The 27,766-nt window shown below is 41.6% G+C and overlaps 1 protein-coding gene across 4 annotated transcripts in view; it reads right to left on the bottom strand.

The window, feature by feature from the left end:
* The window catches only part of LOC117506828 (myosin heavy chain, fast skeletal muscle-like), a 47,842-nt gene that overhangs the window by 7,948 nt on the left and 12,128 nt on the right, over positions 1–27,766 (bottom strand). For all 4 annotated transcript variants that reach the window (XM_034166458.1, XM_034166457.1, XM_034166459.1 and 1 more), the window contains 24 exons: positions 21,419–21,511; positions 21,277–21,340; positions 21,089–21,187; positions 20,898–21,001; positions 20,666–20,804; positions 12,261–12,379; positions 12,012–12,161; positions 11,733–11,903; positions 11,342–11,648; positions 11,172–11,245; positions 10,985–11,072; positions 10,774–10,891; positions 10,564–10,687; positions 10,338–10,474; positions 9,970–10,225; positions 9,569–9,811; positions 9,308–9,484; positions 5,612–5,757; positions 5,433–5,523; positions 4,957–5,346; positions 4,742–4,868; positions 2,530–2,648; positions 2,260–2,456; positions 2,007–2,190 (listed from right to left, as the gene is read on the bottom strand). In XM_034166458.1, coding sequence (XP_034022349.1) covers positions 2,007–2,190; positions 2,260–2,456; positions 2,530–2,648; positions 4,742–4,868; positions 4,957–5,346; positions 5,433–5,523; positions 5,612–5,757; positions 9,308–9,484; positions 9,569–9,811; positions 9,970–10,225; positions 10,338–10,474; positions 10,564–10,687; positions 10,774–10,891; positions 10,985–11,072; positions 11,172–11,245; positions 11,342–11,648; positions 11,733–11,903; positions 12,012–12,161; positions 12,261–12,379; positions 20,666–20,804; positions 20,898–21,001; positions 21,089–21,187; positions 21,277–21,340; positions 21,419–21,511 — 3,717 coding nt within the window. The remainder of the gene's footprint in view (positions 1–2,006; positions 2,191–2,259; positions 2,457–2,529; positions 2,649–4,741; positions 4,869–4,956; positions 5,347–5,432; positions 5,524–5,611; positions 5,758–9,307; positions 9,485–9,568; positions 9,812–9,969; positions 10,226–10,337; positions 10,475–10,563; positions 10,688–10,773; positions 10,892–10,984; positions 11,073–11,171; positions 11,246–11,341; positions 11,649–11,732; positions 11,904–12,011; positions 12,162–12,260; positions 12,380–20,665; positions 20,805–20,897; positions 21,002–21,088; positions 21,188–21,276; positions 21,341–21,418; positions 21,512–27,766) is intronic.

Raw genomic sequence — 27,766 nt, 5'->3', positions numbered from 1 at the left:
TCTCTCATCAGCCGTTAAAATTTTCACCGAAAACCAGCTGAATTTATCGAATGGTGTCCACTCAGTTGTGCCTTACAGTTTTTGAAAAAATTTTGATTAAACAAAGCAGCAGTCTCTGAGCCATTCCTAAACAATGAAAAAAATCGACGAGAGGGTGGGCCACTCCTCACTCAAAGACTGCCCACAGGCGAATGACGTAACCTACAGGCGTGAAAAAACTCTCGCATGCCCACGAGGGTTCAAGCATGTAATCACACGTGATTCAAATCCATATGGTTTTTGAAAAAAATAAGGTCGGAAACTTTTCTAATAGACCTCATATTATCTAAAAGCTAGCGATAAACACTTCTAAAACTGAAAACGCTAATTTTGTAACTTGATAACACAGATGTAGTCATTTACAAGACATTTTGCGGCATGAGCGTGCACACTAACTTCTGCTAACTTAAAGCTAACTTCCTATGGAGTAACATTAGTCTCATTAATATCAGTGAATGCACAGAGGGTGATTTACAAATATTCCTTGATTTGCACAACTTTCGCTCATGTACATGCAGATGCAAGGCCTCCTGCAGACGCCATTAAGGGCCCCTCCACACATAGTGCGAATAGGTACAACTCAGGACGACACTCGGCGGAGCAGCTCGTATGAGCGCACCACGAAACATGAAACAGACAGGTGTGCGCGATGCCGGTGGGAAGGTTCATGCACGCGGGAACATAGTGCCACCAGGTGCACGATGTCAGTGCGAAGGTTCGTGAACGTGGGAACATAGTGCCACCAGCTGCACAATGTGGTTACCACTGAGCTACAATCGCTGTCCTGTGATAGCTGCGGGAAACTGCCTAATATCTGGAAGGACATAGATGTATTTAAAAAAAATAAATAAAACCGCACACCATATAAAAACACTGCATTATATTGAATCCCTCTTATCAAGCAGGCAATACAAATATGATCCGTCTGTTCCTCTGTAGATGACCCATGGTCACAGACATAGTCATGAAATGAATGATGAAGCAGTTTGCTCTTATGATGTCCACATCTACTGGTCCGGTGTGTCCAGCCAGCAGTGGGCGCGTGTTCTGCCCGATACGCAGGTCTTGTGGACGCCGCACCGCAGGACAGACACCGGGTCATGTGGAACAGAGCTCAAGTAGGTGATGTGACAGTCAGATTGCACACTGCATGTTCTGATCTGATGGCCTGTTTCAACCTGGGAGTAGCCTGTCAATGTCTGCGCCGTGCGTGCACTCGCTCGCTGCAGCCGTCACCACAACGATATATGTTTTTATTTAGGTCCACGTAAGGACAGCAAGCAGACATGCACGTCACAGTGGGCAGTTGTTAGTCCATGTCTGTCCAAACACAGTACATGTACAGCTGGGACGTCCAGATCCACAGCTCCCCACAGCTGCTTCTGTTGGCGGCCACACCTCCTGTCAGTTCAGCGCACACACCAACGTATCAGTGTGTGTTTGCAAAGCCACACTCGTGGGGCACTTAGACAAATTTCACTGCCAGCACAACAGTGATAGTCTGCTGACTGTTGTCATGTTAATAGTCCGAATAGCCACACATTTTCTAAGTGCCATGCAAGCGGTAGATGTTTGTGTGTGTCACCTGGAATTTGGCCGACACCTGCTGCGAGAGGGATTGATGAGTTCGCACAGCGCACACTCTGTCTTTCAGCCACTGGTGTGCGCAAATAGTTGTAGCAACAGGTATACGAGGCAGCTTCAGTTTTACACGTTTTGCGCACGATTCCTGCTTTATGCACACTTTATGCGCAAATTGACCAAATTTGTACTATGTGTGAAGGGGCCCTAAAGCATAAATATTATTTTTGATTGATTCATTGATAGAAGGGCTTTATTGAACATGTACAAATTGTACGTAAGACAATACATCTTAATAATTAATTAAACAATGCACATTATAAAGAATACAATGCTCATGTGGCTGAGGGTATTTTAGCATTGCGTTATATTTAAATACTAGGTACCTTATCAAAGTTCCTCTGCTTCTTGTCAAGGTTGGCAGCCAGAGCATTAGCTCTCTCCACATCAATCATCAGATCTTCCACCTCACCCTGCAGACGCTGTTTTGTCTTTTCCAGAGAGGCACATTTAGCATTCACAGCTTCAATGGACTCCTCTGCGTCCTGGAGACGCTGAGCAAGCTTCTTCCTGTTGGCAATATTTCATTCATAAGTTTTAGAATATGTAGTTGAAGCTATGCACAACTGCACAGCTTACTTTGCCTCCTCCAGCTCCTCGGTGCGCTGGATGGCATCAGTCTCATATTTGGTTCTCCACTGTGCCACCTCACTGTTGGCCTTGGACATTGCACGTTGCAGCTCAGCTTTGGCCTCCTGCTCCTCCTCATACTGCTCTCTGAGCAGGTCACAGTCATGGCGAGATGACTGAACGGTGTGAGCCAGGGCATTCTTGGCCTAAAGTTTAAACAAGAATCTCAGTCTTTGATACAAATCAGCTTTTGCTCCTTTGATTATCCGTCTGATTTACCTTAACTTCTTCTTCGATGTGTCTCTTCAGCTCTTCGATCTGCTGCGTGTAAGCCTGCTTGCCTCTTGTCAGCTGAGAAACAAGCGCTTCTTTCTCTTCCAGCTGCCGTGCAGTTTCACCTGATGGAAGACATTTGTTTTATCGTGCAGTTTTGTCAGAGCAAGAATTTTGTTTAAATTCTCAAGTTTGTGTGAGTGATAACACAAAAAGTTTGAGTGATGTGGTGTCTACTACATGTGTTCAGGATTTAAAAATCAACAGTTATCTAGGGTTGGTGGTGGTGGGGGGGGGGGTACAGCTAAGTAACTCAATATTTATTCTCCAAACATTCTGTTGATTTTCACAGCCCTCATATTAACACATTAAATGTATTCAAAAAGTTGTCCTGTCCTGGCTGTACCCTGCCTCACGCCCTGTGATCGCTGGGATAGCCTCCAGCCACCCTTTGACCCTTAATTGGACTAAGCGGGTATAGAAAATGGATGATGGATGGATCCAAAATGTCCTTAAATTTCCCTCAAATCCCAGTGATCACTACAAGCTGACATATGGGTGCACATTCCCAACTTAAGCACATGGTAAACATTATGGAGATGTCTGACGTTATGTGATACAAAATTGCCAACACATGATGGACTGGCCAGGATTCATGAAGAGGTGCAGTTTAAAAGTTAGTTTATCTTCATATGATTTCATAGCAGTGTGTTCAGTGACACGGTACAAAGAAATTACAGTTGTAATAAACTGGAATGGAAATCAATTTGTCTCCTGAGTTATCAGTATAACATGATGTAAATATAAGATAACCCAGGTTGTACACAACAGTTCTATTTTTAAATTTACAGTAAATGTATCTAGAGCATATTTTGCAGTATAACTGCGTATATATCATTGCATTGTATTGCAGTACAGTGTATCCTTGCCCATGTATTGCCATAGGGATCATATGATGAGGTCCTTGTCAATACCCAACACTAATGATCTTCTTTTTGTTGATTAAGTGTTCAAAGTCCAAGGTTGCCAATTCAAGTAAGTGTTAAAGGAGTTAGTATAAGAATCTGCCATGGTTGCCATGGTCACTGTGGACTTGTGGGTTGGAGAGTTTTCTGAATGCTGTTAGAAACTACTGAATTTAGGTTTTATTGTCTGAAACAAATACTCTGCAGTATAATTTCAGATTACATGAATGAAAGAGTTGAGCTGCTTGAAAAGTTAGTGGGAATTATGTAATTCAACTTCTTGTAACATCAGGCGACTGTTGCATCCACCACATTAAATAGAACACATGGTAAGTAACACCTGGTAGGTAAAAGCTTTTCATATTTTGAGGACACAGATTTCAGATCCAGAGAATCCCTGGCATATAGTAGCGCATGAGTAGTAGTGATTGTAACTCAAAGAACAGTGGTAATTTCAATTGTTCTCCTCAGTTATGACTGTTTGTGGTCTGTAAGTCAAAGTGTCTTTGAGGGAGACAGCACAGCCCAAGCGGGGAGGGTCCACTAGTCCTAGGCCCACTGGTCATAGGGTCCACTGGTCCTAACTTTTTTTTTATTATTTGCTGGTGTATATTACAACCCCAAACTGATTTTAAAGTTCACCCTAAACCTAACCCTAACACTAAGAAAGACTAGTGCACCCTAGAACTAGTTGTCCCTAGGACTACAACCCCTGGCAAAAATTATGGAATCACTGGCCTCAGAGGATGTTCATTCAGTTGTTTAATTTTGTAGAAAAAAAGCAGATCACAGACATGACACAAAACTAAAGTCATTTCAAATGGCAACTTTCTGGCTTTAAGAAACACTATAAGAAATCAAGAAAAAAAGATTGTGGCAGTCAGTGCTTTTTTTCTACAAAATTAAACAACTGAATGAACATCCTCTGAGGCCAGTAATTCCATAATTTTTTGCCAGGGGTTGTATTGTACCTCAAAAATTGTGAACCCTAGGACTAGTGGTCCCTAATACTATGACTAGTGGACCGTAGGACTAGGACTAGTCAGAAGTTCCCCCCAAGCTGTTCCTGGTCCATTCCCATCAGGAATGGGATCCAGTGATAAATCCAAAATCATAAGACACAAAATGTTGTTTAGAAAAACAAAGACAGTGATTTAGTGCATTATCTTTAGATGTTAGCCACCGCTAATAGCTAGCCTAACGCACAGTGCTAAATTAAAGCAGGTGTGTGAAGATCCTGAAAAGACTGATACCGTTTTCAGTTTGCAATCGAGCTCTTTGTACACTCGTGTCATTTAGTTGACGGACATTTTCATCATTCTTGGATTTGAGCTCACTCAGCTGATCTTCTAATGTCCTGCACATCTTTTCAAGATTTCCCTGAGGGAAGTAACACATTCATTAGTATAATTACAACCATCATTAAAAATCTCTTTGAAAAATCTCTGTGAAAATTAGTCTGTTTTGCCTTTGTTTTGGCAATGGCCTCCATATTGCTTGAGAGGTCATCGATCTCCATCTTGTATTCACTTTTCTCCTTCTCCAGCTTCTGTTTGACACGCTGCAGGTTATCGATCTGTTCTCCCAGCTCTGCCACGCTGTCAGCCTGCTTCTTGCGGAGAGCTGCGGCGGTGGCCTCGTGCTGCAGGGTGGCCTCTTCTAGGTCACGACGCAGCTTCTGGAACTCAGCTTCGCGCTTCTTGTTCATCTCAATTTGAACAGCAGTCGCTCCGCCGGCTTCCTCCAGACGCTCACTGATCTCTTCAAGTTCCCTGGAGAGATCGGACCTCTGTTTCTCCACTTTGGCCCGAACAGCCCGCTCAGCTTCGATCTCCTCTTCCAACTCCTCAATACGTGCCTGAAAAACGTGTCATTTAGCTGGAGGTTCTTCAGGACTTTATCTGCATGTGAGCTTGTATAGTGTGTCACTTGTCAAAATCAAACCTGCAGTTCTTTAATCTTTTTCTGCAGCTGAATTCCAAGGGTCTGCTCATCCTCAATCTTACTTAGGAGCTGGTTCACCTCAAAGTCTTTCCTGGGGGGGAACAGATTTAATTCAGTGCATTAAAAGAGAATTTGAGGAGGTAGTATGTAAATACATGTAAAGTATTTTTTGCTCTTACTTCTTTATTTTTTCCTCAGACTGCTGTTTGTCATTCTCCAGATCCATTATGGATTCTTGGGCCAGTTTAAGATCCCCTTCAAGCTTCCTCTTAGCTCGCTCAAGATCCATACGGAGCTTCTTTTCTTGCTCCAGAGAACCTTCAAGCTACAAAGAATAAAAATGGTTTCCTTCCCTGTGACTAGTAGGGCCAGCATAGTGGGGGTGTCACAGATCTCAATTTTCTGATCAGAAAAAACCCCCCAATAATTTCTTTATAACTTTTCATGATACATGCATTAGTCATACCAGATTCATTCAGGTCAGTGGTCCTGCCGAGCAGACATTTGGAAAAAAGTCAGGAATACTTGTTATTTTCTGGCACTCTGGATGCTGTACCAGCTCACCTCTGCTGATCCAATACACCTTAAGCATAGCCATAATGGAGTCAGGCCCTGAGTCAGTCAGTCATTAATGCTGCATTTACACATAACGACAACGAGTTATGAATGAATCGCATCGTTACGTTCTGTCACAATCTGCTAGGAATGTTGTGAATTTGGTGAATTATCTCCACACACCATGCATATTCTTCCTAACGCCAGCTGCTGAACAATTCAGATCACTCCAGATTGCTCCTCAAAATCCAGATGAATCCACAGCAGAAGAACTTTGTGACTGCATGCTTAGTTGGACTCTGTGCCATAGAGTGGCGCAGAAAGGAGGAGGAAATGGAGCACGTCAGATGTCCAGCTGCACATGGCTCTACTGTGGCTCAAACTCGTTCTCCCAAACATCAGGCACAGCAGGTGGAACACCTGCAGGAGCGTGCACTGGAACAAGACTTTTAGTTGACTTGGCATCACTGTTCTTGTTCGGCATATTGCAGTAATGAAACTGAATGCAGTGCAGCAGGGTTTAATTGTGCGCATATGAGAGAAGTGATTCATCGTGGTGCACAGTGAAATGTGACGCCGTGTTACACTTCGTGTCAAAACTTGACAGTTTCCATGTCAATTTGTAACAACACGTGACAGTATGGGGTCGAAAAACCATCACTGGAACCACTACGAATGCTGTCACACTCTATTAATGATCACCACTAATCAAGACGGAACAACATGCTCAGTTGCGACCTCCAACGACATGAGGCGAAAGGAAGGTGATGCGTGACATCCGTGGAAGATTTTTTGACAGCCAAAAACATGCTCCACGAATGTCACGCACCTACACGCACTGTTAAGAACCCTATTCAGATGTGTTAAGTCACGTTAAGAATGTCAGGAATATGCCAAGAATGACGCAAATATGACATTTGTAACGCATCTTGCCTATGTGTAAACGCAGCATTAGTTAGTAAGTGAGTGGGTCTCCAAAATTTCCATCAGTAACTCTATACATAAACAAATGTATTGTTACCCCCCCAGCTCTTACTGTAATGCTGTCCCTCACAAAGTACAAACTCAAACTATTTCACACTTTAAAATTTTTTCAGTCACAGTGAAAAATCAGGCCTGCATTCTGAAGAACTTTTCTCACGCAGGAAATCCATCCATTCAAAATGTTAGGGTTCTTTTATGTGGTGAGTGATCTCAAAAAGAATTGGACAGGAAACAGAGTTTAGATGTATTGAAAGCTGCCTACACTCATAACAGAGTCATCTAAAGCAGCACTGGGGTCTTCAAACAAACGTCACATGCACCGTATGAACAAAGAGCCCTGATTTCTTCCTGTGCTAACCTTTATTCCTGATTTAACGCTGGCTCCCATGTGGGCAGTCCTTAGCCTGTCATGAATCAGTGGCTATGTGGTTGGCTGCAAGTGAAGTAGGTGGGTATAAGCGGGTGTTGTGCGCACGTTGCATTCAATGCAGTATGTGCTTTGTGGATCTGGAGAAGGCATTTGACCGTGTCCCTCGGGGCACCCTGTGGGGGGTGCTCCGGAAGTACGGGGTACGGGGTCCTTTGCTAAGGGCTATCCGGTCCCTGTACGACCACAGCAGGAGCTTGGTTCGCATTGCCGGTAGTAAGTCAAACCTGTTTCCAGTGCACGTTGGCCTCCGCCAGGGCTGTCCTTTGTCACCGGTTCTGTTCATTACATTTAAGGACAGAATTTCTAGGCGCAGCCAGGGTGTACAGGGGGTCCAGTTTGGGAACCACAGAATCTCATCTCTGCTGTTTGCGGACAATGTGGTTCTGTTGGCTTCGTCAAATCAGGACCTTCAGCGTGCACTGGGGTGGTTTGCAGCCGAGTGTGAAGCATCCGGGATGAAAATCAGCACCTCCAAATCCGAGGCCATGGTTCTTGACCGGAAAAAGGTGCCTTGCACTCTTCAGGTCGGTGGAGTGTCCTTGCCTCAAGTGGAGGAGTTTAAGTATCTTGGGGTCTTGTTCATGAACGAGGGATGGATGGAGCATGAGATTAACAGATGGATTGGTGCAGTGTCTGCAGCGATGCGGTCACTGTATCGGACCGTCGTGGTGAAGAGAGAGCTGAGCAGGGGGGCAAAGCTCTCGATTTACAGATCGATCTACGTTCCGACCCTCACCTATGGTCATGAGATTTGGCTCATGACTGAAAGAACAAGATCGCGAGTACAAGTGGCCGAGATGAGTTTCCTCCACAGGGTGGTTGGGCGCTCCCTTAGAGATAGGGTGAGGAGCTCGGTCACTCGGGAGGAGCTCGGAGGCGAGCCGCTGCTCCTCCACATGGAAAGGAGCCAGCGGAGGTGGCTCTGGCATCTTTTCCGGATGCTCCCTAGATATCTCGCTGGAGAGGTGTTCCGGGCACGTCCCATTGGGAGGAGGTCCCCGGGAAGACCCAGGAGGAGCTGGGGGAGATGTGTGTGGATCGGGAGATCTGGGCGGCTCGACACGACTCCAGATAAAGCGGAAGAAAATGGATGGATGGATGGACTTTGGTTTTATCAATTAGACAGCTATAAAAAGCAGTTAGGTTAAGATCAGATAGCAGTACTAAATACAAAGACATTTTGGATGTGTGTCAGCCATTTTGTGGTATGCATCATGGAACACTGACAAGAACCTGGAACAATGGACATAAACAGTTCTTATAAAGCACAACATAGGTGTGACAAAGGTGGATCTTATTTCGCAAAATCCTTCCCTTATTGGTTCCCGTGGGCATTCAGGAGAGGTTCTACCCCCTGCCCATGACCCGCACGGTAATGAGACACATGATTTATCTTGTAAGTAGAGTCTCTTTGTTCTGAGGGATAAAACCAGTTCAACCCAGTTTAACATGCACATTCAAACAAACGAAAAGTAGATCAAAATAAAAAAAACAATTCTTTAAGTAAAATAAGTACTTAATACCAAAACAAATAGCAAAGAAAACTAAATAACAAAATAATAGTTAAACATACAAATATATCCAACAGTATATTCAGCTTTGAAATCTCAGATTCAACAGGTACAAGTTAGGACCGGCAAACCTCCCATGTTGGCCCACATTCACAACTTTTAACATAACCGATTGCAGGTATTCTTTTATATATTAGATTAAATAAGAATGTTACCCAGTGCGACATGTCTGGGCTTGTTCAGACAGGCACGTGTAAAGTAGGGTTTTTGTGTGCATGCGATTTATGAAGCCTGGTTCCTAATCATAGGGTTCTGTTGGCCACCTTTACCTGTTTTTAGTTTAAAAATGTTTGAATAGAGGTTTTTGTGATTCCTTACAATTTGAGAGGACTTACATCATCCACTTGCTGTTCCAGCTTGGTCTTGGACTTGGTCAGAGTGTTGACTTTGTCTTCCTCTGCTTGAAGATCATCAAGAGTCTGCTGATGGGCCTCTTGGAAGGCTTTCTTCTCCTTGCTCAATTTCGCAATGGTCTCATCTTGAGAACTCATTTCTTCAACCAGGTTTTTGACCTATAAATGTTTACAAGGTTGTAAATTAAAAACATTTTATGAATTCAGAATGAAGGTAGATTGTTCAAATGTAATTCTTGTAACCTTGTTCTCAGTGGCGTGTTTTTCCTTCTCCACTTTGGCAAGGGTGAGTTCTAAGTCATCAATGTCTTTCTTCAGCTCAGAGCACTCGTCCTCCAGCTTCCTCTTCTTTGCTGTCAACTCAGCATTGATCTCCTCCTCATCCTCCAGCCTCTCAGACGTCTCTTTGAGTTTGGCCTCGAGCTGGATCTTACTCTTGATGAGTCCTTCACACCTGTCCTCTGCATCAGATAAATTCTCACTTTCCTAAATTTGTAGCGGCAAAAGTAAAAATAACTTAAATTGTTGGTGAATTTCCTTCTATAATTCAGTGCAAGCCATTGACCTCACTGTGAATCCAGTACTTTGATGTAAAACACTCATTATGCAGAAATAAAGGTATAATGTGAGGTGATTCAACTCACAGACTGCACTTGCAACAGCAGGTCATTCTTCTCCTGCAGCAGGGAAACCATTTTTTCTTCAAGTTCTTTCTTCTTAGCTAAAGCCTTTGCTAGGTCCTCTTTGGTTTTTTCAAAGTCTTCTTTCATTTGAGCCATCTCCTTCTCAGTCTCTGCACTCTTCAGAAGAGGCTTTATTTTGAAGTACAACTTCATCCATGGCCAAGTTTTGACATTCATGAATGAGCGAATGTTGTACTGAATTGAGAAAATGGCATCTCTAAATAAAACAAAGACATGACTTAAGTTACTTAAAAATAAATGTGGTGTGGTTTAGAGTTTAGCTGTTATATTGATACAGCGTGAGTTGGCATCAATAAAACATGGTGTACCTCCTTTCCATCATCTTGACAAACTCTCGTCTCATTAGGAAGCCTCTGCAAAGGGCCTGGGTCATTGTGACCAGCTCAGCCAGTTTCTCGTCCCTCATCTCCTCCAGAGTTCCCAACAAGCCGGCTTTGAAGAACACCTGATTCAACAAATATTAAGTTCTTCATTCTAACATTTGATCTGTTATACTGTAGCAAATTTTGCCTTTTCAGTTGGGTGTTACTCCACCTTAGTATGGCCAAACTTGTACTGAGAGTGATCCACATTAATGGAACCAAGTAGTTTTTCAGAGGCCTTCTTATTGTCAATAAACTGACCCTCTGGGATGACACTAGCATTCAGTACTTTATACCTAGGAGGAATTATGTATTTCATTGAGAAAACACTGGATTCAATTAAGTCAAAGTAGAGTAGATGTCAAGAATACACCTCAGTTACCTCTGCTTGAAGTCACCGTAGAGGATTCTGCTTGGAAAGCCCTTTCTGCAGATCCTGATGCCTTCCAGCACACCGTTACACCTCAGCTGGTGGATGACGAGGTGGTTCTCCATCAGGCCTATCAAGTATTTGTCTCTGTCAGTTTTCACTTGTTACTAAAAACTATGAAAGGACCAATTAAACTATCAATACCGATTCAAGCAGCCTGTACCTGGTGTCTTCGATTCATTGGGGATCAAGCAGCGCACAAAATGTGGGTGTGTGCTCCTCAAATTTGTCATCAGCTTTCCCAAGTTCTCCTGAAGAGGCAAATTAATTTTTCAAAAGGAACAAATGCAATAAGTGATGCAGTCAAATGTTCAGACGTTCCTAAATAACATATTTTGTTTATAGAGTACCCTGAAGAGTGCAGACACAGTCTGGAAGGAACCGCCCTTCTTTTTGCCAGCTTTCTTGCCACCACCACTCTCAGCTGTGAGTGAAATAACAGTTGATATGAATACATTCAACAGCATTCTGGATTTCTCAGTGTTATCTTATTTTTTCAGAGAAGGATAATGGAAAATACCTTCTGCTGAGGCATGGGATGCATACAGGAATGACAACAGCTTAACTGAGGACTTCTGGTAGAGTTGAACAACTGAGTCATTCAGTGGGTCTTTATTTTTGTCAAGCCATCCAACAATGTTATAGTCCACGGTGCCAGCATAGTGCACCAAAGAGAAGTGAGCCTCAGCTTTGCCTTTGGCTGGCTTTGGCTTCTCAAAGGACTTGCTTTTACCAAGATGTTGGTCATACAACTTATTTTTGAAGGTCGTGTCTGTAGCCTTGGGGAACATGCACTCCTCTTCAAGGATGGAGAAAATGCCCATTGGCTGTCATAAACACAATAACCGCTAAAGTCAACAACATTAACTCATTGTGCATTATTCTGTCTGAAAACCAAACAAGCAACTCACCTTCTCTATCAGCTCAATGCAGGCAGCCAAGTCCATACCAAAGTCAATGAACTCCCATTCAATACCCTCTTTTTTGTACTCTTCTTGCTCCAGGACAAACATGTGGTGGTTGAAAAACTGTTGCAGCTTTTCATTGGTGAAGTTGATGCACAGCTGCTCCAAGCTGTTGAACTGATATTTGAAGGAAGAAATAACTTTTAAGGAAGCCACTCACTTTGTACTTAAGAAACAAAGACCTTTATGCAGCAAAAATGCATGGAAAGAAATCAGCATACTTACATCAAAAATTTCAAACCCAGCAATGTCGAGCACACCGATGAAGAACTGTCTGGGCTGCTTCGTGTCTAACATCTCATTGATTCTGACGACCATCCACAGAAACATTTTCTCATAGACAGACTTGCAGAGAGCCATGACTGAATTGTGTACCTGATTAAAAAAGAAAGTGTATATATGTGTGTGTGTGTTTGCAGCAAGAACATGAAACTGTACATTATCTTCAAAGTGATGCTAGAATCGGCATTTTACCTGTGGAACAGTCTGACCTTTAGTGACATACTCATTTCCCACTTTGACCCTTGGGTAGCACAGCGCCTTCAGCAGGTCCGCGGAGTTCAGGCCCATGAGATAGGAGATTTTATCAGCCACTGATAACAAGGTAAATTGAGAGATAAGAGTTTTACTTTGTACACCGAAAAAAAGAGAAAACCTTATACCTCAATTGATAACATGCAAATGAGTTAATTTTGTTAAGCTTCATGTCAGCTTCATGATGAAGTGGTACAGAGGAGGATTTTCTTAAAAACAAGACCTGAAACTTCAGCAACAATTTGCCAGAAGGTACATCTGAGATGCAAGCCTAGATTTGGTGTTTTGTTGAAAGAAAATCTTTCTCTGCTCCACTTCACCATGAAGCTGTATAACTGGTGATACAAAATGCAAAACATGCACTGTGCACAATTTCTCTAATCACAGCCACAGAAACCTGTAACAACTTCTGGGTGTCTTGGTGTCTTTCCTCACTCTTCTTCTTCTTGCACAGTTACTCGGTTTTGAGAACTGTCTACTTTGCACATATTTAAGAGAAAAACCAAATGATCCGCACAGCCACAGCGCTTCCCAGACAGAAAATTTTTATTTAACAGAAAATGAATGTAACGTTTTGGGCAAGAGCCCTTCGTCAGATGTCCCTACAGAACGAGCGCCTGGAGTGAATTCGGAGTCTGCTGGAATGTCAAGCTCACAAGATGGAAGCTGACGGAGGGCTCTTGCCCGAAACATTACATTCATTTTCTGTTAAATAAAAATTTTCTGTCTGGGAGCGCTGTGGCTGTGCGGATCACTTGGTTTTTCTCTTTGATATTTTTTTGTTCCTGCACGCCTGTTTATGTGCTTTGGATGTGCGTGTCTTCATTGCATACTCTGCACATATTTGCCATAGAGTGCCATACTGTTTGTATTTCTTCATAACTGATATAAAGTTCAAGACATATTCGGAAATGTTCATGTATCCATCCCCTGACTTCTCTGAAGAAAACTGGCAATAAAACATTATTTACAGGTATTATACCAAAGCGGGCCATTACTTATGCAACCCATCATCTTGTTGTTTATATTTTAATTAATTTATATCAAGTTGGAGAGATTTGCTTTGAGCGTGAGTTTAAGGAAGATAATTTTAGAATTTTTTTATATTGAGAAGCCTGATTTACTTTTTGTATCTGAAATGGTATTTCACACATTAAAATCTGTGAAATACCAAGGGGCCTAATACTTTTGGAGGGCACTGTATGTCTTTTGTCTGCATCAACAAACAGCCTGTAAAATTTAAATGAGATGGAATCATAAAAAAATAGACAGGGAAGAGTGTAGTATGGTTATGTAAGTAGAGAGTATGGTGTATCAATTGGGGAGAGTATTGTGTGCAATTTACAATACTGCGTAATTTGAAAATGTGAGTGTCTGGATTATTACTAATGGCAGCTAGTCTGCTCTGTGTAAACCTGATCCCGTTGGATTTCAGAAGCTAAGCAGTGTGGCCTCTTGTTAGTACTTGGATGGGAGACCTCTTCAGAACACCAGGGGCTGTGTGTGTTTCTCCAGGTAAAACTGGGGTTGCGTCAAGAAGGGCATCTGGTGTAAAACCTGTGCCAAATATGAATGTGGGTCTGGTTGTATCCGCTGTGGCGACCCCGAACATATGGGAGCAGCCGAAAGGACAACAACTACTACTGGATTATTACTAATGAATATACCATGCCACTGACCCATGTTTTCCATAAACTTTGTTTATTTATGTACGTTTAGTGCTGAAGTGCCATGGCTTTGGTCTACGTTTTCCAAAAGAAATGGTCTATGCATTTTCCAAAATGTCAAGTCAAATCAGTGGCATGCAACAGGAAAATTTCTGTTTAGGATAAAGAATCAAAGAACTTACTTCAGTATCATCAGACAAAGTAATCCTTGACTTTCCCTCCCCACATCTCTCCCCTTACAGTTGATTTCCTGTGTTGTTTCTCTTTTCTTCCTTTGAAAAGTGAAAATGATATCTGCTTTGTTGTTGTCTGTCAGATCCACATGTTTTTTGGTGGAATTCCCATTGGCAACACAATGTAAACAAAATAATGTGAGCCCAGCCCTCTTGGACGTCATAACAATGAGGAGTTTTCTCATAATGGATGCCAGAGTACTGAATACTTTGGATATAATTCTGACTGAAAAAAGGCTAATTTTGCCAAAGGTATGTGGAATTATTTGCTATAACTTTGGTGAATGATCCTGTCAGTATCCTTTGTTCTGTTTGTCATCAAATTTAAGAGATTTGTGGCTCAGAAAGGGTCAAAATGCCAAAATCCTGGGGGCGCTAGCGAGCCTGCGATGGAGTAAGCTGTGTTTCTTGGAGGCTCCCGCTAATTACTGCTAAAAAGTTCCAAAAGTTAATTTTCCAATCTACAATCGCGTATTTCTCTGTATCAAAGAAATTTGAGAGGTCGTCATTACATCAGTCCTTTTTTTTTTTTTTTTTATGACTGAAATGGCACACAGTTTAAGAAAATACAAGTACACTGGATCCGCTGTTTCCAGGCCTGAGACCACCTCGGGGAAAAAGTGCTGAGGCCACACCGCTAACCATGCCTGCTAATCCGGCTGAAACTGCTAGCCTGGCCACAGCTCCAGACCCCGGTGAAGAACAGATCATTATCAGTGATTTGAAATCCCAACTTCTTGTGTCTCTCAAAGAGGACATTTCCGCTGTGATTAAAGAGGAACTTAGAAAGGTATTCGCGGAAGATTTTGGTGCTATAAAAGAAGAACTGCAAACGATAAGTAGCGAGATTGCTAACTGCAAGGAGATGATGAGCAGGGAAGTGGTGCAGGTGAAGGATATCGAGGACGGGCTTTCTACATGGAGCGATGAAGTGTCCACCCTGCAAACTACAGTAGAGGGCCTGAAAAAGGAACTGAACGATCTGAGAGGCAATTGTGACGGACTTGAGGGGAGAATGAGGAGATGTAATATCCACATAGTGGGGATTCAAGAATCCCCAGATTCCAGTACCACCACAGCTGTGTCCAAGTTACTGAATGAAGTGCTGAACATAGGAAAGAATATTGTCATCGATCGCTCACACAGAACCAGCAGGCCAAGACAGCCTGGTGGAAGGCCGCGAGCCATCATCACGAAGCTGCATTACTACCAGGACTGCGTGGAAGTGTCGCGCTCGCACACAAGCCCCACTGCATCATCAGGGAAAACCTGTTGCCATGTTCCCCGACTTCACCGTGGCAGTATCTCGGGCCCATGCGGCCTTCACTGAGGCCCGGAAACTTCTTCGTGATCAACCAGGCGTCTGGTTCGGCATCCTGTTTCCAGCTCGGCTCCGCATTATGCACAACGGGGAGGAGAAGGAGTTTGTGGATGCCGCACTCGCCATGGAGTACATCAAGAAACATGTGATTAAAGCCTGCGCACCAGAGGATTTGCTACGGAAGTGACGTGATTTCACCACTTCTTAATTTGCTATACCAAGACTGAGTGACAATGCTGTAACACGATAATATCCGTAACTTGTATTTACTAGAGATTTCATTTACAACGGAGATGTGATTGGACGTTAAATTGACCTGCTCTGATCTTTATACCCATAAGTTGCAGTATTCCTTTTATTCATTTACAGATTTAAAATTCCCTTTACTGCATAAAGTATTGTAGGTTGAATTGTAGATTTAGCGGGAGCCTTCTCTTTTCCTGGCTTGAAGTCTGCCAAATAAGCACCAGATGTGTGGATTTATATTGTGTAAGTGGTTCTGTAGTCATCATGTTCTGTTTGATGACAGAGTTCTGAAGGCGGGAGGGTTGGGGTTGTACCAGACAGGTTTATTTTGTTTTTGTTTTGAGATGAATGTTTGTTTCCCTTTGTTTTTGTCACTTTTATGCATATTACAAACATGGCCTGCTTAAATACTAGTCTCTCTGTTAACATTGTAAGCTGGAATGTGAAATCTATGAACCACCCAATTAAACGAAGCAAGGTTCTTACTCATTTATATTAACTCAAGACTGATATAGGGTTTCTTCAGGAAACACATCTGCGAATTTCTGACCACTATAAAATAAAAAATAGATAGGTGGGGCAAGTATTCCACTCTAAATTTAATTCTAAGGCGAGGGGGGCTGCAATTATCATAAATAAATCATTACCTCTAGTGGTATCAAGGGTTGATGCAGGCGGGCGTTATATTATTGTTGTAGGCCAATTGTACGGGTTCCCTCTAGTTTTGGCAAATGTTTACGCTCCTAACTGGGATGATGCAAACTTTTTCAATAATCTCTTTTCACGACTTCCAAATATGGCATCCCATAATATTATCTTTGGGGGGGATCTAAACTGTGTTTTATCAACTCTGGATCGCAGCACTCAGACGGCACAAATGTCAAAATCAGCACTTGCAGTTCACTCATTCCTTGATATCTATGGGCTTGTAGATGTTTGGAGACTTAAAAATCCCACCTCAAAAAAATACTTCTTTTTTTCTAATGTTCATAAATCTTTTTCTCGAATTGACTATATATTTTTGGACAAAAAACTACTACCTTTAGTCAAGGACTGTGACTACAAGGCTATGGTTATCTCTGATCACTCCCCTATGGTTCTTTCAGTGCAGTTTACGAATTCCCACTCTATCGGCCATGGCAATTAAACCCACTGCTGCTTGCAGATGAGGAATTCACAAACTTTATACAAACTCAAATCCAATTATTTGTTGACATAAATCAAACTCCAGATGTGTCTCACTCAACTGTTTGGGAGTCACTCAAAGCATATTTGAGGGGCCAAATAATTTCGTTGTGTGCAAAACGACGCATCGCAAATGAGCACCTCAATAAAATTGCTGATCAAATTGTTAAACTGGATCAAGCATATACCCATTCACCTACCCCCACATTATATAAAAACAGGCTAGAGCTGCAAACAGAACATAATTTTCTATCCACAAAACAGGCTGAATTTCTTCTTTATAAATCACAAAGTTGCTCATATGAACATGGAGAGAGGACAGGTAGACTATTGGCTCAACAGTTACGACAGAGGACAGCCAATCAAACCATACCAGAAATAAAAAATGATCAAGGAATTAAATGTACAGACAATCTGGAAATAATAGTTTTTTGAAATTTTACCAAACATTGTATAGCTGCCCAACTACAGCCGACAACTCAAATTTTGACATTTTTTTCAGTAAGGTTGATGTTTCTCAGCTGGAAGCAGACGCCGTAAACATGTTGGAGGAGCCATTCTCCCACGCTGAGATTGAAAAAGCGCTGAGGAGTATGCAGTCAGCCAAGGCTCCAGGTCCGGATGGGTTTCCATCCGAATTCTATAAGAAGTTTGCACCTCAAATTGTCCCACTACTAAAACTCACATTTGATGAATCATTCCAAACACATTCTTTGCCCCCAACTATGAGACAAGCTGTAATTTCTCTTATTCTTAAAAAAGACAAAGACCATTTAGATTGCAGTTCATACCGCCCAATTTCATTATTGAATGTGGATACTAAAATTATTGATAAAATCCTGGCCCTACGTTTAGAAAAAGTTATGCCGTCCATCATCTCACCCGATCAAACTGGATTTATTAAGAATAGACATTCCTACTTTAATATTAGACGCTTATTACATGTGATTCATGATCGACCCAATAATGATACACTTGAGGCTGTAGCTTCCCTGGACGCTGAAAAAGCGCTTGACCGGGTGAGATGGGACTTTCTTTTTTATATATTACAAAAATTTGGGTTTGGTAATAATTCCATTTCATGGGTTAAGGTATAATATTCCTTTTCCCTAGCGGCAGTTCGCACTAATAACAATTTACCTCAGTATTTTCAACTTCAGCATGGGACAAGGCAGGGATGCCCGCTGTCACCACTTCTTTTCGCTCTGGTGATTGAACCACTCGCCATTGCGTTGAGACAGCGTACTGATATTTTAGGCATACATTGTGGGGTCACGGAACATAAGGTCTCGCTATATGCTGATGATATGCTCCTGTTTATTTCTAATCCATCCGAATGTCTTCCAAAAATTTTAGATTTACTTGAGGACTTTGGAGCAATATCTGGGTATAAAGTGAACTACGAAAAAAGTGAAGTGATGCCACTTGGTAAAAAGACTGGGAACACAATACAATTACATTACATTACACATTACAATAAAATATCTAGGAATATGGATTACACAGAATCATAAAGAGTTGTATAAATGCAATTATCAAGTGCTGCTTTCAAAGACGAAACAGGATTTTGAAAGATGGGAGTTGTTGCCCCTCTCGCTCGGTGGCAGAATAAACACTATTAAAATGACAGTCTTTCCCAAATTTTTATATTTATTCCAAAGTTTACCTATTTTTCTAACAAAATCTTTTTTCACTAATATAAATCACCTAATATCCTCTTTTATTTGGAATAAGAAACCACCAAGACTAAAGCAAAGTGTATTACAAAAACCTCGGAGCGCCGGTGGCATGGCGCTCCCAAACTTCTTATTTTATTATTGGGCCTCCAATATCAGGGCAATGTTGCATTGGATTCAAGGTAATGATGACCTACCATCATGGGCAGTATTGTAGAAAATGTCTGTTAAACATGTCATTATGGTCCTTACTTTGTACGAGATTGCTGCTTTCAAGACCTATTTCCAACTTTACATCTAACCCACTTGTTATTCATTCACTCAAACTGCGGTACCAATTCAGAAGGCACTTTGAATTGTCTGAACTTTCTCTACTGGCGCCTCCTCAAAGACATTGCATGTTTCCAGCATCATTGACAGATGACGCATTCAACATATGGATGAACTGTGGAATAACCTCAATGTACAAACTCTACAGTGACAATGTCTTCAACTCTTTTGAACAACTGGTCTTTAAATTTGGCCTACCAAGGCCACATTTTTACAGGTACCTGCAGCTTAGAAATTTCATTTCATGTAGTACAGCCTGCCCTGCACCAACCCTTTTGGATGACATATTTAAGCTAAAACCAAATGCTAAATGCATCATAAGTACTTCATATGAACTGCTTAACAGATACAAGATGACTACATTACAGTCACTTAAATGCAAATGGGGGGAAGAGTTAACTAAACAGATTTCTGACGAGACCTGGGGAAGCATTTTTGAGAGAATTTTCTCTTCATTAATTTGTCTTAAGCATATTGTGATTCAATTCAAAGTGGTGCACCGCCTCCACTGATCTAAAACCAGACTAAGTAAGATTAGAGTCGGGTTTGACCCTACTTGTGATCGCTGTAAGCAAGAACCTGCCTCTCTATTGCACATGTTTTGGACTTGTTCAAAAATACAAAATTTTTGGAGCTGTATATTTGATGTATTCTCCAAGATAAGTGATAAACCACTGGCTCCTTGCCCATTTGTTGGAATCTTCGGAGTAACTAATAGTTTACGGCTCACTGAGGCACAGGCTAATCTAGTGGCCTTCTGCACACTATTAGCCCGAAGGAGAATTTTGTTAAATTGGAAAGAGCCACAACCTCCTGTATTTGGACTTTGGGTGAGATAACTATGTCCGCAGAAGCCTTAACAGATTTAGATACACATATGTAGTGACAGATAGAGAGAACTTTATTGATCCCTTTGGCAAGGTCCCTCAGGGGAATTAAGGGGTTTCTCAGGGAAATTAAGGAGGATACTAGTGAGTTCATTTAAAATAATAACTATTTCTCTCATTATGTGAATTCTTCACTCAGTCTGGACTATTTTGTACATCTCCAGCACCAATACTGTAAGTGCAGAAAGAGATGCACATGAAGAATCTAAAAGTGGTTGGTTTGACTGCTTTCTGAAGTGGTAGTTGACTGGAGTGTTTATATAGCTGTGCCAGTCACCATCTTTCTGCTCAAATTTTCTTGCTTTTTTGGGGACATTCAGTCGTAATTGAAGGTCTACCATGCTACTGACTAAGTTTCCTAACATGCACTTCCCCCACCACCATCTACAGTGTAACTACAGAAAGTGTGTCAAGGCATCTTGTCACTGTGTTTTAACCCATGAGGACCAATACTGCAAATTGTTTCCACAGATGGTGAGTTTTAATAATACCAGGATGTGAATACTTCATTTGAATACTAAGGAGCAAATATGTAGTGGTGGAGAAGAAAATCCTTTAAATGACACCAATGGTAAAGCGTTGAATACTTTCACCTTTTGGGCCACGAGAAGGGTCAGAAGTGTGTGGTAATTATATGGAGTGAGACATGCCAGTGTGTGCAGAGGAGCTCAAGTTGCCAAAAACATGACGAGTCACTCATCATTGTTGGCAATCATTGTGGCCCATATCATGAAAGTTTGACAGCAGTTTTCATGCCTAATTTGAAAAAGTAGTTCTGTTAATAAGACCAACATCCATACCCTCAGTGCCATCAGGCTCAGCCTGCTCCTCACGCTGTTTCTGCTTGAATTTCATGTTTCCGTGATGCAGCACAGCTCCAGTCAGCTTGTACATACCGATTTTCTCTTCTCCACTGAAGCCCAGGATGTCGATAGCAGTCTGTGAGTATTAAAAGATAAGTCAACACACAAGTCATTTAAAAGATGACTAAATGGACTGTGTTTTCAATGATGTTTTGGAGCATCTTCTTACATCAGTGGCAAGAAACTCTTCAACATCATTGATGCTCTTGACAGTAATTTCACCCTGACTGATCATGGGATAGTCGTATGGGTTGGTTGTGATCAGCAGAGCCTCTGTGAGAAACAAAACAAAAGCATAAACCATGTCAGTTAATTAAATAATGAAATTACGCACAGCTATACTGTGAATGTCGTACCCACCCAGCAGCTCGGGCCTGTGGCCGGTCATGAGCTGATAGAAGACGTGGTAGCTTCTCTCAGCTGACAGCTGGAACGTCACCCGAGACTTCTCCAGCAGATCTGTTGTACAGTCACAAAAGTACTGTTACAGATAGAGACTACTGGAAGACAACTGACACTGATGTTACTCGTTTGGTGCCAAAACCTACAAGTTTCAATGTCCGCGGAGGCCAACTTCCCAGTTGTTCCAAAGTGGATTCTGATGAATTTACCCTATTTGAAAAAGACTGGGAATTAGAATGTGTTTTTCTTTGTAATATAAGTATTACAAGTACATTTGCATACACTCACAAAGCGGGATGAATTGTCATTCCTCACAGTTTTGGCATTACCATAAGCCTCCAGCAGGGGATTGGCTGCAATGATTTGATCCTCCAGCGACCCCTACGTTTAGAAAACCAGGGCAACAGCAAGGTGGTCAGACATTCTGGGTGTGATTTTTTTTTTTTTTTTTTTTTTTTCTGGCATATTTTTTTATTGAACAAGTCACATTGTTACATCATTGTAATATTTACAATATTCAGAAACTGCTCAGTTTTTATATTAAGGTGCGTTTACACATAACCAAGACGCGTTCCGAATGTCATTTTTCTGTCATTCGTGACACATTCCTGACATTCTTAATTTGACTTAACGCATCTGAATAGGTTTCTTAATAGTGCGTGATATTCTTGATGTTCGTGGAGCATGTTTTTGCCTGTCAAAAAATCTTCCACGAATGTCACACACCAACCACCCTCATTTCGTCTCACGTCGTGGAGGTCGCAACTGAGCGTATTGATCCGTCTTGATGAGTAGTGATCCTTAAAAGAACGTGACAACGTTTGTAGTGGTTCCTGTGATGGTTCTTGGAGCCCAAACTGTCACGCCTTATTACGAAGTAACACGGAAACTGTCAAGTTTTGACACGACTTGTAACGTGGCGTCACAGTTCACTGCGCGCCACGACAAATCCGTTTTCACAATTAAACTTGGCTCCAAATGTCATTCCACAGTTCCTGCTGAAGCTCCTCAGGATGCTCCTGCAGGTGTTCCACCTGCTGTTGTAACCGATGAGCGGGAGAATGAGTCTGAACAACCAGAGGAGTGAGAGGAGACTCACGTGCAGCCAGACATCTCTGCACCTCCTCCAGTCCGGCGGAGGAAGAAGCGTGCGCACAATTAAACCCTGCTGCACCGCATTCAGTTTGATTGCTGACACCAAGTTGGCTAAGTCTCATTTCAGTGCTCTTCAGCACGCTCCTGCAGGTGTTCCACCTGCTGCATGTGCCTGATGCCGCATGAAGCCACACATCTGGCTCTGTCCGTCTCCTCCTCCTCCTCTCTGCACCACTCCATGGCATAGACCCCAAATATGCATGCAGTCACAAAGTTCTTCTGAAAAACTGGAGCGATCTGAATTCGGTTGGATGAATATGAGTGTGTGTGTGGAGACAATTCACCTCGTTCACAACGTGACAGAACTTAACGATGCGCTGTTACGCACAATAGCGCACAACAACGCGGAACACTATTCTTGACCGTGCATAATGGTTCCTGATGATTCTCCAGCAACACGTGCCATTAATCGTAACGTGTGGTAACATGTTGCAGCAGTTCCTGAGGACACCTGATGCCTCTGCCCCAAATAATCAGACTCGTGATCAGCGGCCAAGAATGTGTATTTCGTGGCATTCGTGACTTGTCGTCGTTATGTGTAAACGTAGCATTACAAAAAACAACACATCACATAACATAAAATATCACAACAAAATACCCGATACAATCCCAGTCCCAACTACCCAGCTATTGTTCATAATGATGAAGAGCCTAGATCCATTACCATAATGACTGTAAAAATGTAGAGAGAGGTATCCAGATTTTACTGAACAGGGAGAGTCTGTCAGAAAGAGTATACCGTATCCTTTTAATATGTAACGTATTTACAAGGTCATTCAGCCAGAGTTTCATGGGAGGGACATCACTTTTTTTCCAATGTGTTAGCAGAAGTTTCTTTGCAATAATAATACAATAGGATACAAAGCACTGCTGTGCACTGTTTAACCCCACATCATTGTCAAAAGTGGCCAGAATAATTGTTAAAGAGTCAGGATTCAACTACACATGGAGAATTTGAGACATTTGGTCAAAAATGTCTGTCCAGTATTTCTGAACTTTGGAGCGAAGAATAAAACGGACTTAATGTAGCGACATCTAGGGAGCATTTCTCACAGATGGGAGATACCCCAGGATAAATTCTATGTGAACTTTCTTTAGAAAAATGTAAACGGTGAAGAGCTTTGAACTGAATCAAACAGTGTCTTGCATTGTAAGGGCATTTATGGATATTCTCTAAGCCTTCATCCCATTGATCATCAGTAATTGTAATGCCTAATTCCTCTTCCCATTTAGTTTTGATGAAAATTGAGTTTGTAGGGGTCATTGACATCAGACTTTCATAGGTGCGAGAGATGAATCTCTCTGTACAAGGTGAAGATTGAAGGCATTTATCAATCAATCAATCAATCAACTTTTTTTTTATATAGCGCCAAATCACAACAAACAGTTGCCCCAAGGCGCTTTATATTGCAAGGCAAGGCCATACAATAATTATGAAAAACCCCAACAGTCAAAACGACCCCCTGTGAGCAAGCACTTGGCAACAGTGGGAAGGAAAAACTCCCTCTTAACAGGAAGAAACCTCCAGCAGAACCAGGCTCAGGGAGGGGCAGTCTTCTGCTGAGACTGGTTGGGGCTGAGGGAAAGAACCAGGAAAAAGACATGCTGTGGAGGGGGGCAGAGATCGATCACTAATGATTAAATGCGGAGTGATGCATACAGAGCAAAAAGAGAAAGAAACAGTGCATCATGGGAACCCCCCCACAGTCTACGTCTAAAGCAGCATAACCAAGGGATATCTTATCAAGACAAGAACTGAGAATTTCAAAGCCCTGTACATACTGTATTTTCTGACATAGTCTCTTATCTGCAGGTATCTAAAAAAGTCTCTCTGTGGTAACTTGTACATCTCTTGTATCTGCTTGAAAGAAGCAAAAACACCCTCCCGGTATAAGTCACTTATTTTACAAAGTCCCACCTGTTTCCAATGTTTAAATGTATTGTCCAAGACTGATGGTTTAAAAGTTGGATTATCTGCAAGGAGCATGACAGAGGATAGATGCTTCAAATTGAAATATTGTTTAATCTGCTTAAAAATACGTATGGTGCTGTGAATTACCACATTGTTGTTATACAACCCCTGGCAAAAATTATCGAATCACCGGCCTTGGAGGATGTTCATTCAGTTGTTTAATTTTGTAGAAAAAAAGCAGATCACAGACATGACACAAAACTAAAGTCATTTCAAATGGCAACTTTCTGGCTTTAAGAAACACTATAAGAAATCATGAAAAAAAATTGTGGCAGTCAATAACGGTTACTTTTTTAGACCAAGCAGAGGGAAAAAAATATGGAATCACTCAATTCTGAGGAAAAAATTATGGAATCATGAAAAACAAAAGAATGCTCCAACACATCACTAGTATTTTGTTGCACCTCCTCTGGCTTTTATAACAGCTTGCAGTCTCTGAGGCATGGACTTAATGAGTGACAAACAGTACTCTTCATCAATCTGGCTCCAACTTTCTCTGATTGCTGTTGCCAGATCAGCTTTGCAGGTTGGAGCCTTGTTATGGACCATTTTCTTCAACTTCCACCAAAAAATTTCAATTGGATTAAGATCTGGACTATTTGCAGGCCATGACATTGACCCTATGTGTCTTTTTGCAAGGAATGTTTTCACAGTTTTTGCTCTATGGCAAGATGCATTATCATCTTGAAAAATTATTTCATCATCCCCAAACATCCTTTCAATTGATGGGATAAGAAAAGTGTCCAAAATATCAACGTAGACTTGTGCATTTATTGATGATGTAATGACAGCCATCACCCCAGTGCCTTTACCTGACATGCAGCCCCATATCATCAATGACTGTGGAAATTTACATGTTCTCTTCTTCTCTTCATCTTTATAAATCTCATTGGAACGGCACCAAACAAAAGTTCCAGCATCATCACCTTGCCCAATGCAGATTCGAGATTAATCACTGAATATGACGTTGATCCAGTCATCCACAGTCCACGATTGCTTTTCCTTAGCCCATTGTAACCTTGTTTTTTTCTGTTTAGGTGTTAATGATGGCTTTTGTTTAGCTTTTCTGTATGTAAATCCCATTTCCTTTAGGTGGTTTCTTACAGTTCGGTCACAGACGTTGACTCCAGTTTCCTCCCATTCGTTCCTCATTTGTTTTGTTGTGCATTTTCGATTTTTGAGACATATTGCTTTAAGTTTTCTGTCTTGACGCTTTGATGTCTTCCTTGGTCTACCAGTATGTTTGCCTTTAACAACCTTCCCATGTTGTTTGTATTTGGTCCAGAGTTTAGACACAGCTGACTGTGAACAACCAACATCTTTTGCAACATTGCATGATGATTTACCCTCTTTTAAGAGTTTGATAATCGTCTCCTTTGTTTCAATTGACATCTCTCGTGTTGGATCCCTGATTCATGTCAGTCCACTTGGTGCAACAGCTCTGCAAGGTGTGATCACTCCTTTTTAGATACAGACTAACGAGCAGATCTGATTTGATGCAGGTGTTAGTTTTGGGGATGAAAATTTACAGGGTGATTCCATAATTTATTCCTCAGAATTGAGTGAGTCCATATTTTTTTCCTCTGCTTGGTCTAAAAAAGTAACCGTTACTGACTGCCACAATTTTTTTTTTCTTGATTTCTTATAGTGTTTCTTAAAGCCAGAAAGTTGCCATTTGAAATGACTTTAGTTTTGTGTCATGTCTGTGATCTGCTTTTTTTCTACAGAATTAAACAACTGAATGAACATCCTCCGAGGCCGGTGATTCCATAATTTTTGCCAGGGGTTGTATATAGATTTATCAATTGTCACAGGAGACAGCAGTACAGCTCCTATACCGTAAGGCTGACATGCTTCCTGCAACAATTGCAACCATGCGGGGGGTTTACTAATGTCAGCCAACCAGTATGTCATGAATTTTATATGCGAGGCTGTATAGTAGAACAAGAAGTTAGGGAGTGCCAACCCTCCCTCCTTTTTAAACTCGCAAAGATGTTTTCTAGCAATCCTATGTGTTTTATTACCCCACAGAAAAGGCAATACAAGCGAGTATAATTTTTTGAAATATGATTTAGGAAGAAATAGCAGGATATTCTGGAATAAATACAGAAACTTGGGCAAAATAATCATTTTTATAGCATTAACTCTACCAGTTAGTGATATGGGAAGCATATTCCAGAACTGTATGCTTAATTCAAGGTCAGATAGTAAAGGAGAAAAGTTAAACTTTAGGCCAAGGCTATTCGCCCAACCGTTGGGCAGATAAGTCATACATTGAACATTACACGCCCAACCGTTGGGCAGATAAATATGATGTGTTACCTTATTTGCCCAACCGTGATTGTGTATTTGACATGTTTTGTGCATCTAAACTACGTTTTTTACACCCCTTTTTAAGACTCTGTTGCGGTGTATGTTTGACACATTTAATGGGGCCATCTTTAATTACTGTGAAAACACCGCAATGGATGAAAGCAGACAAACTTCATAAGTATTTTGAACGGAAGCCTGTTAATGACGATTAAACAGTTTTGTTGAACAAAATGCTGCTTGTTGGCTGTAAGATGGTGTTAGTTTGATACAGTTCCCTGGGTGTGATCAGCCAAACAGAACCGCTTTAGATCACAGCCACTCCGCAGGCTGTGAACCCTCTGGCAGCCGGCGAGAAAATATTTGCCTTTTTCCCCTCCTGCGTTGAAACCGGAAGTGAACTTACAAGCGCGCTTATTGGTCGGTTGTGGTTGGGCGTATATGCTCACGTATTACTTTACTACGTATCACTTTATTGAACCAACAGTTGGGCGAATAGCCACTCTGTAAACGTTAATAGAGAGGAATAGCACTTTGTCACCTGAATTCCCAGATAAGTGAGCTTCTCGTAGGCTATTTTGAATGGGAGATTTTGCAACATTCTGGGCGTGATTTACCAACATCTCAGATAAGGAGTGCTAAATTGTGTGGACAATCCAAGCTTTGGGGTAGAGACACTTTTTCATGTGATTTACTAAGAGCAAAGACCTGATTTACTAAAAGCCTGCATGTGTAAAAATGTGCACAAAGACCATTACACTCACAAATACACCTGCAGGCTGAGTTACTAACAGAACAGACTGAGGATTGTGTCTTACAAATGCACAAAAATAGCACAAATTGTTTGTTTTATGCATTTGCCTTGATGAATATGCAGCTTGGGGTTTGTCCACACGAGTGAGCAGAATTCTGGGAAGGAACATGCAAATAGATATGGTTTGCACATTGAAAATGACTTATCACAGTGCTGATTGTCTGCATTTTAAACCCTTTAATTTATCGTTAATTTATTGCTGTTCCAGACTGCTGTGCGCAGAGACTGCACAGAATTAAAATGATAATAATTAATAATAATAATCGGGCATGTTCAACTTTATTTCATGCTTGTTTAACAGTAAATGTCTCCATGTGAAACAGATGGACCACACGCAGACACAAATATTGAAATCTGTGTAGAACATCACAACTCTGTGCACAAC

This window comes from Thalassophryne amazonica, chromosome 3 (assembly GCF_902500255.1).
Source record: "Thalassophryne amazonica chromosome 3, fThaAma1.1, whole genome shotgun sequence".
Taxonomy (NCBI): Eukaryota; Metazoa; Chordata; class Actinopteri; order Batrachoidiformes; family Batrachoididae; genus Thalassophryne; species Thalassophryne amazonica.
Note: the sequence above shows the minus strand (reverse complement) of the source record. Positions and strands in the feature narration are given on the sequence as shown.